At 41.2% G+C, this 18,276-nt stretch overlaps 1 protein-coding gene across 7 annotated transcripts in view; it reads right to left on the bottom strand.

Moving 5' to 3' along the window:
• The window catches only part of DNMT3A (DNA methyltransferase 3 alpha), a 114,690-nt gene that overhangs the window by 38,604 nt on the left and 57,810 nt on the right, over nt 1-18,276 (bottom strand). For 4 of the 7 annotated variants that reach the window (XM_034421166.3, XM_087888780.1, XM_087888778.1 and 1 more), the window contains exon 6: nt 15,830-15,976. In XM_034421166.3, coding sequence (XP_034277057.1) covers nt 15,830-15,976 — 147 coding nt within the window. Of the gene's footprint in view, nt 1-7,067; nt 7,101-15,829; nt 15,977-18,276 lie in introns of all 7 variants that reach the window. The other 3 variants (XM_034421164.3, XM_034421165.3, XM_087888777.1) reach the window with 1 other exon arrangement.

Here is an 18,276-nt window from a genome sequence, read left to right as displayed (position 1 = left end):
AAAAAATTAATAAAATCAAGTAACTTGTGTGGGTGACACACTTTATGACCATATGACTTATGACCATAATGGGCAAGCTCCATTAAGATCATAAGTCGAGGACTCTTCTGCACTGCAGAGCACTTCTGATAGCTCTTTGCTACTGAACCTGGCTATTTATGAGGAACAAACCTTCTCCTAGCTGAAGGGTAGCTTGGCATGGATTGTTCTCTCTTTCTCAATAACCTCTTCTGGATTATTGAGCCACATAAACAGGAGTCTGCAAAGCACTTACTAAGGCCTCTGTTGCTTCAGAGAGATGTGGCTTCCATGGAGAGCTCCTCTTTATCTTGACTCAGGAGGCAGGGTACATCCCCTGCCTTATATTTGCTTACAGTGTGCCAATGGCAAAAAGCTGCCAGGCAGAGCTATATATAGAACAGCCAAGGGGACCTGTTGCTAGGGAGACACAGTGGTTCAGCAGGAAGTACAGGGATGGAGAAAGGCAGGGAACAAAGCACAAGGTTGAGGGCTGGGATAGCGTAGCCTTGCCCATGTCAAAAGCCTTCGTCAAATTGCCATCTTTTCCTGCCTCTTGCTGCAGCAAATGCTCATCCGTTGCAGATTTGCAGACACCAAGGGTCCTTCCTTCACACAGCCATTGTATATGCCTACATCAACAACTCTCAAATTTTCCACCTTCGGAGGGATTTATGTGCTGGATGCTTCTCAAGGCCTCCAGACTTGGACCCAGTGGTCCTGGTACGCATTGGCTTTATTAGAAAAGCCCCAGGGGCTGGGCTTGCCTATTCCAACAGAAGCATTTCTGACTGTAAAAGTGAGTCAGTGTGGAAGGGGGGAAAAAACATTGAATGCTATCTACTGATACTTTCTCAGAAGCCTCTTTTGGAAGCCACAAAACAGTCTTGTGAGCCAGCTTGAACAAGACACAATTGCAATATCTTCCCACTTCTTAATAACCCAAACTGTTCTTGAAAAATAACGAATGACGATGTCAAAGGGAAAACCTGGTCCCAGAGAGGGTGCATGTGTTAAGAATTGTGACCCTCTTTCATCTTATTCTTTGCTCATGGTAAAACACAATGGTGGCTAATCCAATCCATTCCAATTGACACACTTCCAAATTTATTTTTAGTTCAGTTTTTAAATCCCCAGGGAGTCTGTTCTGCTTACAAATTGCTCTCAGGTCTCTTTGACCATCACCCATGTGACTCTAGTGCAACATGTGCTCTCTCCACAGAAAAACACAAGGGCTATTTTCTCTGTACAGTTGCACATACAGCCCGACCTCTGCTCTACTTGTGGCTTTGCCTGCAGCAAAACTGATGTGATCTGATGACCTTTAGCACTTCCTAGTCTTCTGCCCCTCCCATACTGCAAGACATTTTGGCTGGGGATACCTAAGGGGATAAAATATGAGCTGAACGTGAAGTTAGGTACTGGTGAACAAAGGAAGGATATGAGCATATTATTACACATTTCTACTTTCACTGCAAAGTGTAGCAAATGGGAACAAAAGCTCCATGTGTACTTCTTATTAATAGTAATACTATACAGATCTAAGAATGGTATTGACTGAAATTTAGCCACAAGTCAGACCTACACACTTGATCTTGGCCAAAAGGCCAAGAAGCAATCAATAAGCCAACCGAGAAAAGCCACAGAAATACAGGAACAGAAGAGCAGCGATAAGCTAATTATGCACAGAAAAAAATGAAGCTTGGACTCCCATATTATAAGCCCTACATACTACGGATATCCAGGATATCCTCTGCAGTATCACTCTGAAATATACAGAGTGCTTTCAATTTGGCTCCCAAAAGCTATTTTGGAGTACACTAAGGAGTGAACATGGCACCTATCTTCATCTCTTTTAAGCAGTTTTGTCTTTTCCCAGAAGTTTATGGCAGCTGCATAATGGAAGAGTCATTCATACGAACACTCCCCCCCTCAACCCATTGCATTTGGAAATGTTGCTGTGAGGTGCTCACATTTTGTTTGTGGTTTTTGGTTCGTGTTTTGTTTTTATTTTATTGCACGTCGGGTGGTCATAACTGGGGGCTGCAGATGGGAAGTGGTGGTGGTTGTGACCTTTGCTGGCATCCTGGAAGCCCTTGGAATTGCTCTTCAGCTATGTAGACTCTGGAGAGCAACAGTGAAGACAGAGTGGAGCAAGAGATCTTGGAACCAGAGGCAATGAAATCTCTGGCAGCTGCAGCTGGAGCCTGAGGCCAGAGGCAGCATTAGTTACTAGAAAACATCTGGCTGAACGTCAAGGCTTGGATCACCACAGGAAGGTCTCTGGGGAAGAGTCCTGTGGTTTGACATGGTGTGGCTTCTCTTGTTGGCTGGATGTGCTGAGGTTGATGGCTAGTCTGTTAGGCTGGCAACTGGCAAGCTGAGGTGGTCAGCTAATGAGATTTTTCTGGATGTGCACTACATTCTTCGCTTCCCATCCCCCAGTGCCAGAGTTGGATATTGTGTGTGAATTAGGGTGATGCCAATCTGAAACGTTTACATATAGCTTCTTGGTTTTGAATACTAGAGCTGCCTGTAATAAATCTGTTTTCATCTATAGTATGATTTCATAATGAATAAATGCTGGTCTGGCTTTTATAATTGAATTGTGGACCTGGAGGATGGAGTTCCCTTCTTGGAGATGTATTTTGAGTTTGGCATGGGGAGGTTTTGTCATCCCTGATTCGTGAATTGTAATCTGTCATCTGTGATTCGTTGAGGCTCTATAGCACATATAACAATCTGCAAGATCCTTGAAATTGGGCTTTTGGGATTACTATTTGCACACCACCTTCTCTGATGCACAGCATGATCATTGTTTGAAATTTCTGGACTTCATTGCCACATTGGCTACAGACAGTCCAAGATTCTTAGTTATCAAGGCTTTCAATTTGCCACTAGATGCTCAGGAGTTTATGGCCTCCATAACAACCATAAACCTGTCCAAAGTCATCAACATAAAATATACACTGATGCTCATCTTCAGTATCCCCTCCCTGGCAGTTTCAATGTGAACCAAAAGTGGAGGATTACTGCTATAAGTCTGTGATTGCTTTTTGGCTTGCTGGTGTGACCCACCTTGCAAGGAGACAGGGTCTACTGATTGGCCTGCTCCAGGCAACTATGGACCCTTTTGGGTTTCAGGGGTAGCTTGTGGTTTTCCCTGAGGACCTGATGGGTATTTCACCCGAGGCCTTGGTTGCAACCTGGAATGAGTGGACGACTGAAGCCTTTCCCTGTGTACCAATTCTGAAGATTTTCAGGAAAGGAAGTGTCAAAAGAGATGCCTGGAACACCACTGAAGGAAGACAAAGGGGGACGAGTCTGACCAAACACAAGAAAGAGTTCATATTTAGATAAAAGGTAAAGGTTTCCCTTGTCCAGTCATATCCAACTCTAGGAGGTGGTGCTCATCTCCGTTTCTTAGATGAAGGAGCCAGCATTGTTCAAAGACAATTCCGTGGTCATGTGGTCAGCATGACTATATACTGAGTGGCACGGAATACTTTCCACCAAAGTAGTACCTAATTATCAACTTATGTTTGCATGCTTTCAAACTGCTAGATGGGCAGGAGCTGGGGCAAGTATTGGGAACTCATCCCATCACGCAGCATTCAAGTCTCGAATCCGGGCTGCGAGCTCTCCAGCTGACCAACTCAATGTCTTTGACCGCTAAGCCATCACATCCCCATTATATACTTAGATGACATTGTAGCAATAAGAGTGCCACAACAATGTGATTTCTCTGCCTTTACTGCATCCATTAATAGATGAGCATTAGCCCTATTCAAGTGATTTGCTCCTTGCTAGGAGAGGTTTCTATTGGGGTGCTGTGTTGAATATTCTAGTTATTTGGTGGCTAAAGCTGGCCAGATTCACTCAGAGTTGGATTCTAAGTGGGCAGGTCCAGGTGAGATGCCTGGGACATGGTCTTGTGCATTTACCTTCCTGTAAACATCTACATGGAATCGCTGGGTGAGTCCACCCATCGGTTCAGACTTCAGACTCTAGTATCATCAATGTCAATAATGATACCCAGAGGTACATTCAAACCTGGACTTTCCAAGTGTTCCTGTTGATGTCCTAGAATCTGGATACTATATGGATCTGGAAGGGGAGATGTTGACTTAGACCAGTGGTGGGCAATTATGGCCCTTTTACGACTTGTGGACTTCATTTCCCAGAATTCCTGTGCCAGCATGGTTGGCTCAGGAATTCAGGTCATAAAGAGGGTGTATTTGCCCACCCCTAATTTAGACTAATCCTGATAAGGCCTATTTGCTGGGGATATTTGGTCCCCCTGGCCTTGACCTCTATCAGGGCCTCAAAGCATGCCTTCTCTGTTGTAGTGCTGAGTTTTTGGAACTGTACTCCTCCATAATGTTGTATGGTTCCTATCTTGATGATATTCTGAAAGGGATGAAAAAGATGGCTATTCTAATCCTTGTTGGTAAGCTTCTGTTAAATTCTATTTTATTAAGTTTTATATTCTTCTGTATGGTTTTTCTAGAGTTCTATCATCAGTTTCTTTATTTTATTTATTGCTCAGGCTTTCTGTTAGGTATTGTGCTCAGATTCAGTTGAAGTTGGGCATTCTTTAAATCAATAGGCTGTTTTAAAAGGTTACAGATAGGTGCACATGCACACTGAAGAAACTTTCAGGAGTCAAATCTGAAGCATTGTACATAATCAAGAATGATGGCAAATGAAGGCATTGCACATACTCTAAATTAATACAGGCAAATTAGATGATAGCTGTGAATGATTTTCATTATTAAAACTAATTAGTATCTTTCTTTTAGTTGAACAATCCAATCAACTAATTAAAATATATTTAATTATATTTTCCTCAACTTCAACTCAACTCTTGGCGACTATATGAATATTTCCATGCAGTTTTATTAATAATGGTATGGGATTTGTTTGCCACTTCTTCCAAGATGTTTTTCTGACTTTCTAATCTAGATATCAGCTTTGAAGGTTGACAGGTGCTACCACATGCAGAGAACAAACAAGTTTAGGAATCCCAATTTTTAAAAGAAAGGTTTCTTTTTGAGAATTATGCAAAAAAGATCACCTTTGAGGATTTTTTGAAATATTATCAGTGGCACATCAGTAACATACCAGCATCAAAAAGCAAATTCAGTAAGTGTTATGAAACATCCAGTTTTGAAAGAGATGACTCTTTCATCAGGTATCCAATCTAATCCAGTTTGCTATTACCAACAGTGATCATCTAAAAGATTTTGGAGTTCACTGGGCAAGGTCTTGATCATCTTGATCCTCATCTTGCTCCTGTCCCGAGATCGACTGCTTCTGAATATGAAAACTCAGTCTAACTACTGAAGTTTATCGTAACTGATAGCCCTATTCTGTTTTAGAAGAATCAAGATGTACCAGAGTTGAGAACACGAAGGGTCCATTTCAAGCTTCAACAAGCTTGTCTACTTTCCCAATCTGCAAAGGCTGAAGTATCACTGTCAAATGCAAGGTCAAATTCTATATGAGACTGAAAAACATAGTAGGGCATAAGCTTTCAAGGGCTAAATGGCCACCAAGCTACTAAAGCCTTTGTACTATCAAGCCTCCCCTAGAAGCAAGCAGTATTAATTCCATTACAGCAAAAGTGCCTTGTAGGATCTTAAAAACTGATATAACACTGCACTGCAAGATTCTCTGCTACCTTTGCTGGAACAGAAAATAATCCCTTTGTAAACCGGAAGAGCAGCCGCCCTGGGTCTTCGGAGAGGGGCGGCATATAAATTGAATAAATAAATAAATTGACTGAACAATCAACCTGGAATTCGCACTGGAATGAACACAAGCAATTTTATCTTCAATGTACCGTGCAAATTGATCATAGTAAGCTACTAAAAGTTAATAAGGGAACTAAGATGGAATGGTCATTATTCCATCCACCCTCACCCACAAAGATTGGATGCCATAGTAGCAAGGGATTTCTTTGCCAGTTCTACCCCAAAGCAATGGTCTCTATCCTATTTTGTTAGATTCACTGATGCGTTCATGTAACATATAATACTTGACCAAGCTAAAACACGTTTGTGTAGTTTATAGCTCAGCTCACTATACAAGCCTACCCATTGGCAATGAACCAGGCAATCACACTGTGTTATGTTAAAATAAGGTTAGAGTGTAGCATATTAAGTGGACCTACTACTGAGGGGCTCGTCCCATTACTCTTGCCTATAACTGCCATTTCCTAGCACCAAGCCCCAAAGAAAACCACAGTGCTTACCTGGCTCTAGCAAGTAGAAGAGGCCAAGTAGAAGGAATTATTTACAATTAGGACTTCGATGGGATTGGCAGATTTGGAATCAAACATTTCCTTGGAACGGTCAGAAAACCATCTGGAATTCCATCTAGAATTTTATAACTTCCTGCCCCATAATTATGAACTTTGAAAGCTCTCGCTTGAAGTTCATAATTATGAAACTGAAGGCAATGTGTAGCTCTTCTATCTTAGTGTTAGTTCTTCTGGCTAGAAAAATTTTAGGGAAAGAGTTCTGCCTCTGTTTTGTGGCTTCCTGGTTTCTATTTCAACTGTTTATGTCTTGCTAAATATGAATTTTCCCAGACTACGAGTTCTCTATCTTAGATCTGATGATATAAGAGCATCCTGGGCATCCAATGAACATTTGAATATTTGAAACACAAACCTCAAAGTTGGCTTTGGGTGCATGAAAGAGAGAAAGGAGGAGAGTGGAGAAGAGAGAGTGGAGAAAAGAAGGGGAGAGCAAGAGTGGGGCAAGAAGAAAGCTATCCTAGAAAAAGGGTCATACATATTTAACAGTCCAGCAGCAACAGATCACACCCCCCCATAACAGTTTCAAAACCACATTGTACAGAAGCAAAGCATGTCTGGAGGTGTGCATGAGCAAATACAACTCTATGGCAGCGGGCACACGCATGGGAGGATGTGAATGCATGTCCGCGTGTGCACATCCACACGCTTAGCACACAAGCCTGGTATGAAGGCCACATGAGAGACAAGCCGCCTCCCCCCAAAACCCCAAAGGTGTGCCACGAACCTTGTCAAGCTGAGCTGCCGCTGGGTTATCGGTCTGTGGGAGAAAGGTAAAGGAGAGGAGGGAGTTAGCACACACAACCACAGCAATCAGCACCTCAGACGCCATCCGCCACCTGCCCCAGGTGCAACAGGGCAAATCTGGTGGGCTACCAAAAGGCAAAGCTTTATGGTGCCACTTGTTCTGCTTGAGAAAGAAACCCTAATCCATCTCCTTTGCTTCCTGATGATGGGTGACAGGATTATAATGAGACTCACTCATGGCTCTTCAGATATATGTTATGTTTGTCCATCACAATAGATGTGAGGTGTTTGCACTGGGTGGAGCTGTTTGAAAATCAACACATAACTATTGTGCTACGTGTCACTGTATTTCTGCTTTTAATCATTGCTGAAACATTTTCTAATCTGATTTTTTTTTAAAGAAAGAAAGGTATACTGTAGAGATAATAACACTGTTATGATAACTTTTTTAAAATTCCAACTCTCCCATCACTTCCTTTTTTTCAACAATTAAAAAAAACCTGAATTGTATAGTCATGTTACAGAACTATTAACACCATAATACAAATGTTAACATTATACACTATGCTGCTATGTCCTATATCGCCACAAATTTTCTCTAAAGAAAAGGTAACACTAGACTGCAGTGCTACATCTCTAATGTTTGTACTTCAGCACTAATAGTGTGCTAATATATTCACACAAAAATGCTAATTTTTAAAACATAATCTTGATAGATACTGCCATTTTGACTACGATTAAAAGGGATTTCTGGATTATTATTATTTTTTTTGAACTGAACATTATAGAATTACAACGCTATTGTAATAATGCTCTCATTCAGAAAAAAGTAGCGAGGAAATAATTAAAAGATTAATTAAGAGAATAGGGCCATCAAGTAGCAACCCTTTTAAAGGTTTATAATAAATGTGCTAGGCTGGATTTTTCTAATTCACCACTGCCTGTACCAAATCCCCTTAACAATAAGAAAGGCAAATGAGTAGACTAAAACACACCTACAAAGATTACGTTCCATTCACATTTAACTGAAAGAACGCAAGCTTTTCTAAAATTCAAGAAAACACAGAAGAATTATGAGGAAAAGATAGAATAAGGGTAACAGGATGATGGTGCCTTGCTGATCTGTCCCAAACTCAACCCAAATAAGTATGCAAGATCTCTAAGCCTAACTATTGCCCTCTCAATGGAAGCACTTCCACATTTTGCTCTGGCTATGTGACTGAGATGATATTAGAAGGCCAGGCCGTTAGGTCAGAAAACAGCTTGAATTTATCTTGCAGTCTTGTTTAAGGACTGATGATGTGACAGTTATTCATGGCTTATGAGCCAAGAGCTACAGCTCAAATTACCATTAATCTAAGAATGCACTTCCATCTCAATGTGCCCTGCGGCAAGACAATTATTTTGGCGCACAGCAACGTCTTCTGGAGGAGAGTCACTTTTGCTGACTGCTCCTTTTAAATCAAAGATATTCTGCAAGGGCTTTTTGAAAAAAGCCAGTTAAATTTGTATTAAACAACAGCCTTGAACAGAGTTGCATTGTCACAGTATTAAAAATAAAACAAATGGACCTCTGGAAGTGGTAGAAAGACACTAAGAGTAAAAAAGAAATGAGAAAAAATGGATATAGAGCAGTGGTGAAATCCAATTTTTTTTACTACCAGTTCTGTGGGCGTGGCTTGGTGGGCGTGGTGTGGCTTGGTGGGCGTGGTGTGGCTTGGTGGGCGTGGAAGGGGAAGGATACTGCAAAATCTCCATTCCCACCCCACTCCAGGGAAAGGATACTGCAAAATCTCCATTCCCACCCCACTCCAGGGAAAGGATACTGCAAAATCTCCATTCCCACCCCACTCCAGGGGAAGAATATTGCAAAATCTCCATTCCCTCCCCACTCCTGGGGGAAGGATATTGCAAAATCTCAATTCCCACCTCACTCTGGGGCCAGCCAGAGGTTGTATTTGCCAGTTCTCCGAACTACTCAAAATTTCCGCTACCGGTTCTCCAGAACCTGTCAGAACCTGCTGGATTTCACCCCTGATATAGAGGAACAAGTATTTCGTGCTACCTGTGATGCAAGTCTCAGAACAATCAATGAAGGACCATTTTTATCTGTGGTGGGCCTTATCCATCCTCTACTAAGTATCCTTTGTGGACTCCATATGCAATTATTTCTAGGAAGTTCCTCCCCCAATCTTTTCATGTTTTCATAAGTAGGCTTTTTAACATGCTATCAGCCTATGCACTTTAGGCTGCATGATCCAATTGTGGGTTTTCTTTGAGTTAATATTGAGTTAAACAACTGGTCAACTCACGCATTCATCACTTCTCATGGAAAATATACATTATGACCATTCAAGAAAGAACAAAAAACTATATATTAAAGTTCCCATACATTATACATACTTTTTTATGAACCTTAATGCAAAATGTCAGGATATTTATTTATCTATGAGCCTCGTTGGCGCAGTGGTTAGAATGCAGTATTGCAGGCTAATTCTGCAGACTGCCAGCAGTTCGATCCTAACCGGCTCAAGGTTGACTCAGCCTTCTATCCTTCCAAGGTCAGAAAAATGAGGACCCAAATTGTTGGGGGAAATATGCTGACTCTAAACCACTTAGAGAGGGCTGTAAAGTAATATGAAGTGGTATATAAATCTAAGTGTTGTGCTATAGGTATTTATTTATTAAATTTATATGCCACCAATCTCACAGTTCAAAGTGACTCCAATGTCCAACAAGCTTGGGGAATGTACATACCTCAAACGTATTGTGTACATTCTTTGGAGAATAAGCACATTCTGCAGTCAATGCACACAATCATCATAAAGTTCATTTTTAGTTTTGCTCTGAAGAGGGAAATGTTTGCTCCATAGGTCCTACTTTGCTATATTCTCTCCCACCCATCCTTTTAATCCAGCACACAAATATGAGGATCTGCTTTCCAACTGTTCACTTTCCTCTGATGAACAGCCTTGGAGTGAGAACCGTGGTTCCCTTCCTCTGATCAAATAAGTAATGGAAAAAAGAATAGCTGCAGCAGCAGCTTTATTTTTCTATTGCTCATCCATTCTAAAAATCTCGCACTAGGGGTATGATTGGTGGTGGAAGTTAACCCCTTTTTTGCACTGCTTCCCATAGCTTTTAAGCTTAGGAAAATATCCGTTCCCTTTCTTCTCCCCTCCACATCACTCAATAGAATGGCAGGGAACAGTAATCAGTGTTGGAAAATTGGGGGGGGTGTTGTTGTTGTTATAACTTTAACTGGTTTGTTCTGTCCCCCACTGCTCAGCTGCTCCCTGTCCATTAACTGAGCAGTGGAGGAGGAGATTAACTCTCTCCTCTCTCCTCACTTCTCATGCTTCCGTTTAACTTTTTTTCCCTTAAGTTTTATAGCAGTGTGCGAAGAATGAAGGAGAGTAATTTTTAACAGGATTATGAGGAGGACATGCATTCAAAATGCAACAGAAACATTTATATTCCCCAAAACCTGTAGATGCTGTATAAGCGATCTCCATGAGGCAGAATAACCAATTATCATATACATTAAGTTATTGAGGGACGCGGTGGCTCAGTGGCTAAGACGCTGAGCTTGTCGATCGAAAGGTCGGCAGTTCAGCAGTTCGAATCCCTAGTGCCGTGTAACAGGGTGAGCTCCCGTTACTTTCCCCAGCTTCTGCCAACCTAGCAGTTCAAAAGCACATAAAAAATGCAAGTAGAAAAATAGGGACCACCTTTGGTGGGAAGGTAACAGCGTTCCGTGCGCCTTTGGCATTTAGTCATGCCGGCCACATGACCATGGAGATGTCTTTGGACAGTGCTGGCTCTTCGTCTTTGAAACAGAGATGAGCACCGACCCCTAGAGTCAGGAACAATTAGCACATATGTGCGAGGGGAACTTTTACCTTTACCTATTAAGTTACTGATTCTGCGTGTGTGTGTGTGTGTGTGCGTGTGTGTGTTTTATGTGTGTACATGTGTATAAAATATATGCCTGTATAATATACAAACATACCCAGGAGCACATTAGATCAGAAAAACAGTCCAGTTTGGTGTAGTAGTTAGGATGCTAGCCTAGAAACAGGAGACTGAGTTCTAATCCCAGTTTAAGCATGAAAGTTAGCTGGGTGACTTTGGGCCAATCACATCTCCTCAGCCCAACCAACTTCACAGGGTTGTGCTTGTGGGGAAAATAGGAGGAGGGAGGAGTATTAGGAATGTTCGACGCCTTGGGTTACTTATAAAGTAATAAAGATGGGATAAAAATCCAATAAATAAATAAAACCAAATGGGAAATTTGCTGTTAGAATAAGGTGAATAAGAGTCAAGCACATCATTGGAGCTAGTTCAGAAAACAAACAGCCTAGTAAATAAATCAAATAATTTGCAAATATGTGCCCGGAGGGTTATAAAGAGGCTGAAAATTTGGGTGTGTCTTATACTCCGAATGTAGCTTTTTTGAAGCTTTTTTTCAACCCTAAGGAGGCACTAGCAAGTGAAGCAATTTTCCACGTTTTGCCTGCTTTTCTCACTGCTGCTCCCTCCGACAATCGGCTGTGCTCTAGAAGCTGTTTTTTATCCTCAACCAGGGGATAAAAAACATGTGTGCACGCGCTCAAAACCAGCGAACTAATGTGCTGAAACTGACCAGACTAAGGACGCTAGCTAGATGAATACCTGGTAGGCAGATCCCCCCCCCCGCTATTTTCCGCCCAAAAAACTAAGGTGCGTCTTATACTCTGGTGTGTCTTATACTCTGAAAAATACGGTAGTTTGATGTTTAAGTTTTACAAGTGATGGAAAGGTTTTCTGGTTATTGCCTCCATGAAATGTTACAGTGAAACCAAGAGTTTAAAGAAACACATGCAAATACATAGAGCAGAGAGATAAGAAACCATGGCTTCCCAGCATACCAGAGTCCCTTAGAAGGCCAAATAACAGAGTCTCATCAATTAATAATGCGTTAATTCATTATGAAGGCTCAAGTTCATTTCTCCTCAGTCAGCATGTTTCTGAAAATTGAAGGATTCTTTGACGTAGACCATATGTCATGGCCCTTGTCCTCAGTCTACCTCTGCAGCAAGAATAAAAGTGACTAAAATTGACATACAGATACGTATTATATCCATAATATGAATCCAAACATTTCACATATTCTTTAGTTTGTCTCTCAGTGATCACCACCTGCTTTATTAGCCAAACTCTCCAGGTGAAAGGATGCTGAGAAAGGCTATTCCTTTCTTGCGAAATTGGAGGGCTGCTGCCAAAGCAGACAAAGTTTAACTAGGTGGACTATTGATTTTGCCCAAAATAAGGCAGGTACCACAATTCCAATCTGTACTTGACTGTACCAGTCTCCACATATCCACCATAATCAGAAATCACATAGTGAAAGTTTTTTCAAATATTTGGTGAAGAATTACAGATAACCGTCTAATTCACAAGTGGCTATTTTGGTAAATTGCAGATCTTCTTGCCTTCTGAAGAGAAAGTTCTCGATGCTGATGAGTGTACTTCCCTCTGGAGCCCTTTCCTAAGAAGATTGCAAAGCTCTTTTCAAAAGTTATTTGTCTCTCTCGCAAGCAACTCTTGAGAAATAAGCTGTAGCTGTTTTAGAGGAGAATGAGGTTACATGGCATCAGAATATTACTTTCTATACAACTATTAGGGGATCAGCTGAGAAAAGGATTTTAGCAGCAGCAAACAAGGTTGGCAAGCAAATGGGTGAAAAACAAGAATGTCACCAGCTCTTCAGGAGGAGGCCTACAACCCGATTCTAACTAAAGAACTAACAATAAATACTCTAGTATAATACGAAATCCATCAGTTCCAACCTGGCAATGACGAAACCTGGTTTAAATTAAGTTGTGAATTTTTTTTTAAACCATAGGTTTTAGTGTTGCTATATTTCTCATAATTTTGACACAAGCATCCGAAGAAAAGTGGGAGCAAATCCATGCAACAACTGAGAGAAATAGACGTGACAACTGAGAGAGAAGATTGCACCCCCAATTTAGAGTCTAAACTGGATGCTGTCTAAAAGTATCCCTCACTATCCTTCCTTGAACACAAACTGCTAATGAAATTCAGGCATCTTAGACATTTCATTTTAGCCTATTTTCAACTGTTTATATGACAGCAAGTTTGGACTAGTGGTTAAGGAACGAGACTAGAAATTGGGAACCTGTGAGTTCTAGTGCCACCTGAGGCAGGATGTCAGCTGGGTGACTTTGGGACAGTCACTCTGTCTCAACCTTATGAAGAAGGTAATGGCAAGCCATTTCCAAAAATCTTGTCCAGAAAACTGCATGGATTTATTCAAGCAGTTGTCAGGAGTCAAGATTGACTTGAAGGCGCACGCAGACATACACAAAAAATACAATTAAATGAAGTACAATAAAATCCAAGCCAAAATTTAAAATTAGGGAAAAGGCAGCAAAGCTGGGACAACATGCATCGGAAAATTGAATTACAAACAAGCCTGCTTGCATTCTTTTGTTTACAAGTTCCCAACTTAGCCCAGTTTTCTACTAGGTAACATCCAAAGGGGTCTAGCTTTAATGGTATCATTCCTGACAATTGCAGGAGAGGCTAGACCAAGTGTGGTCTAAATATTTATTTGGGTAGATACATGGTTGCCTTAGATAGGAGCTGTGGTGGCACAGTGGTTAGAATGCAGTATTGCAGGTTACGTCTGCTGACTGCCAATTGCCAGCAGTTCGAATATCACCAGGCTCAAGGTTGTTGTGACTCCGACCCCCGAGCTCGTTTTATCAGAGGGAGAAGACTCCAAAAGTGAAGGAGAGGAGTTGGCAAGGCCTCCCTCTCCAGGACCCTCCTCTCTGGCAATGCCTCAGGTGTCTTCCGCAGGAGAAGAGATAGGCCAGGAGCCAGACACTCCCGAGCAGCCGCAGTTAGACAGTGACAGAGATAAGTCTTGGCTGGATCCCCGACAGCGTCGGAAAGACAAGCGCATGCAGCAGAGAAGGAGGCGTGCCAGAGATTAAGCTGAGTCACTGGACCACACCCCATAGGGGATAAAAGGGGGTGTGGTGGCCATTCAGGCTTTGTGACGGACAAAACGGAAAGCTAGCAAGTCATTCTGCATTTCTGGAACTTTGTTATATGCTCTGCTTGGATTGATTTTTTGGACTGGACTTGATTATTCTTTGGCTTTTGTGGACTTTGATGTTCTCGGTCGGAGGAGATAAACCTCCCTCTGTAAGTAAAGACTATTGGCAAGCAGCCACTGGGTTGCTGCCAATTCTGTTATCAAAGGAAATTCTTGTCTGTTGGTTTATTTTAACTCTTGGTCAACTGCTGGTGTGCGTGTGTGAGACGGAGACAGAACAAAGGTTGACTCAGCCTTCCATCCTTCCAAGGTGGATAAAATGAGGACCCAAATTGTTGGGGGCAATATGCTGACTCTGTAAACTGCTTAGAGAGGGTTGTAAAGCACTGTGAAGTGGTATATAAATCTAAGTGCTATTGCTGTTAGGTCAGGACCACAAACAAATATGGAAGGCGAACAGAGACTCTGCAGAACAGCAGTATGTGAGAAAAGAAGGATAATCTATAGAGTAGATAAGGACAGTTGGCTTCCAGTAAGAAAAAGACTGGAAGAAATTTCTATCACACCACCCAGCTCATCACGCTACATCATCAAAGCCTGCCCGCCCACAAATCTACCTGCTCACCTATTCTACAATAATTATTCTCATTTACTGTGCATGCAAGCAAAAGGGACCAATAAGTCTGCCTCTATGCCACATTTCCCCAGAAGCTCCCTTGCTCCCAAGTGGCATATTAAAGTGTCCCATTACACTGTAGAATAATTACTATATTTTGTAAAACTAATGTTAGGCAGATACTGGAATCCTCCTAACGCTTTTCCCTCTATAGCCAATTTATCCCTGTCGCTACATTCTTGGGAGCCACGCACACTACCAGCTCTTTATAAATGACATCTATAATAATATCTCACATTCCAAGTATCTTTTCAGCAAATGCTCAAGAGAATCCCTACCCCAGAGCCAGCCTTATTGAACAAAATGGCTTCCCACTTTATTGTCCAAATCTGAGGGAAGTCACTCACATTTCTAGCTGTTTTCCTATGCCTCAAACACAACCCTTCACTGTACTATATGTGTAGAATCATGTTTTTGTTGCTTTCCACTACAGTGTTACTCCATAGGTTGGTCTCCTTTAAGCCACCACCATGGCTCCCCCCCCCAGAAATAAATAAGCTGTAATATGAGGAAGAAAATGTATTTTCATACAAAGTTGGAAATTCCCTATCAAGGAAAGAGGATGGTTTACTCTGTCATCTTCTTATCTCATTCAGCTGGCCCAGCCATTTCACTCACCAAGCCACACAATGAGGAAGCAACTATCTACAAGTCTTAAGTCTCTAAAGTTTAATGTATAATCCTGTCTCACCCAATTAGTATCCATTTGTTATAAAAAAAAACAATTAATCTTCCATGGAGAATCCTGGAACTGTTCAGAAAAGAACCTTAGCATTCTCAAACTATCCATAGGTCAACACCAAGTCCTTATCTAGCTCTAACTCTCCTAATAATTGTGTATTTTAACATTACAAAAAAAAATACATATCCATTAGCATGAAACAGAAGTAACTTCTCAGGAGGTGATGCTGGGGAAAAGTTAAGATCTAATTGGCATTTGGAGGTTTTCCTTCATAGCTAAGGAAATTTATACATTTATACCGATGCGCCTCCTCACCTCCCTTTTCCACCTGGCCAGCCACTCGTCCCGCTTCCTCTTGCTGATGTAGTAGGGATCTCCAGCTTGGAATGTCAGACGCTGCACTGGCCTCGGGCGAAGGATGGACTCACAACCCAGTCCTCCACGCAAACGGCCACGAGATCCCTAAGAGAAGGAGGGAGATATAAAGAATGTCTACTTCAAGGCATGGACACATGTGTAGGAAAAAATATTTTGGGGAAATTAAGAAAGATGCACCTACTATTTTGCTCCCACTGGTCATGAGGAATGATCATAGTGAACCCTGAAAATACAGCTCTGAGAAAAGTCTTGCTTTGTTTATTACTGACCTAGGATTGTTTACAGGTGCCAAACGTCTCTAAACCAGGGGTCTCCAACCTTGGCAACTTGAAGATTTGTGGACTTCAACTCCCAGAATTCTATGGGAGTTGAAGTCCACAAGTCTTCAAGTTGCCAAGGTTGGAGACCCCTGCTCTAAACAGTCCAAAGAATCAATAATTACTTTTACTAAGCCAAAATGACAAGCTAAGATTCCCATACTATAATTCATTTGATGTTTCTGGATTTCCAATTCAGAGTATGCGATTCAAGGATAGAAATAAATCAAGTCATAACTGTATTCATTCTGTATAACGAAGAACAGTTATGGTAATAGTTTCCATCAAGGACAGCAAACAAGCGATCAGTTTCAAATCTTACCTATTTTTGGCTGTGTTTATACAATGCACTAGAGTAATTTTAAATGGGTTGGGTGTTAATTTGTGGCTCTATGAGATATAAAAACACAAGTATTATGTTATGTTGACTTTACTAATCCTGGTTTAGTATTTAGTATTTAGTGTCTTGCATAAATGCATCACTTTCTTAGCCTCTCTTCAAATTTCAAATGTGATTGATAATTTCAGTGTTATCTCAGAGCATTGAATGGAAGACTAGATTTGTAACTCATTTAGTCTTATAACCTCCTACAGCCCTCTTCTGCCTGACATTCCTGAATAAATACAAAAGCAACCTTAGCAAGCACCTTAAGTGGGCACTCAAAAGCTGGGTATTTCAGCAGCAGGAGAAGCAAATGCAGCATCTGCACAAATCATGTTTTAGTCTGAAAATTCCAAGTTCTCTGAAGAATTGAGATTAGAAGAAATGGCTCTATAGAAGCACCTTTTTACTGGCCTGCCTGGAGCAGACACTTCACAATAACCCTTCCCTACCATTTTCAAAGTTAAGTTGATTTTGTTGAAGAATTTATTACAGGTAGTCCTCGAATTACAATCATTTGTTCAGCGATGATTCAAAGTTACAATGGCACTGAAAAAAATGATTTACAATCAGCCCTTGTACTTATGACCACTGCAGGATCCCTATGGTCAATATTCAGGCACTTGGCAACAGGCATATTTATGATACCCTGAGGTAATATAATTGCCATTTGTAACCTTCCCAGCTGGCTTCCAACAAGCAAAGTCAATGGGGGGGGGAATGGGATTCATTTAACGACTGCCTGATTCACTTAACAACTGTGGCAAAAAAGGTGGTAAAATTGGGTGCAACTCACTTAACTGCCTTGCTTAGCAATAGAAATTCTGATCCCAACTGTGGTCGCAAGTTGAAGACTACCTGATTATTGATTATTTATGTGGTGAAAGTACTGAATGAATGAACACAACAGCCTCAACCAGATCTATACAATGTACAGTGTACAATGTAATCACTGCTTTTGTGCAAGATGAGGTTTTGTTGGTGTTTAAGCTCTAAAAGATTGTCAATATCCAGAAAATGGTTAATTCAGTAACCAGGTTAAATATATTACATGATTGAACTTGTGGTTGTGGTTACTTTTGGGGTCATTCTTTTCTATAAATCTGAAGCTTGGTGTATTGTATGAATACAGGGGTAGTCCTTGAGTTATAACCATCATTGAGCCCACAATTTCAGTTATAAGTCATCACAGTTGTAAAGCAGGTCATCGCGTGATCAGACCCAATTTTACAATCTTTTCTGTGGGGCTTGTTAAGTGAATCCATTGTTTGCTGTGGGGCAGTGCTGGAAACTGGAAGTGAACACCGTTTCTGGCAAAAAATATTGTAAATTGTGAAGTGACCACAAATAGTTGCAAATAATTGTAAATGCTGGCCAATTTCCAAGCACCCAAGAAGTTGTGGGAAGGGCACACATCGTAACTTCGAATCTGAGTGAGTAGCTTTTTGGGTGTGTGGTGTAACTTCAATCGCTAAGCACCCAGTCAAAAATCAAGGACTACCTGTATGCTAATTTTTTAGGGATGCAGAGTTTATAGGCCTATTAGAGGAGGTACTCTGCAGCAGTTGATGAAATCTAAAATTTGTTACTACCGGTTCTGTGGGCATGGCTTGGTGGTGGTGGGGTAATGTGACTGGGTGGGCGTGGCCTTTTTTTTTTTTTTTACTTTTAAAACCATTTTTTTA

This window comes from Pantherophis guttatus, chromosome 1 (genome assembly GCF_059756535.1).
Source record: "Pantherophis guttatus breed Tessera chromosome 1, ASM5975653v1, whole genome shotgun sequence".
NCBI classification, from domain to species: domain Eukaryota; kingdom Metazoa; phylum Chordata; class Lepidosauria; order Squamata; family Colubridae; genus Pantherophis; species Pantherophis guttatus.
Note: the sequence above shows the minus strand (reverse complement) of the source record. Positions and strands in the feature narration are given on the sequence as shown.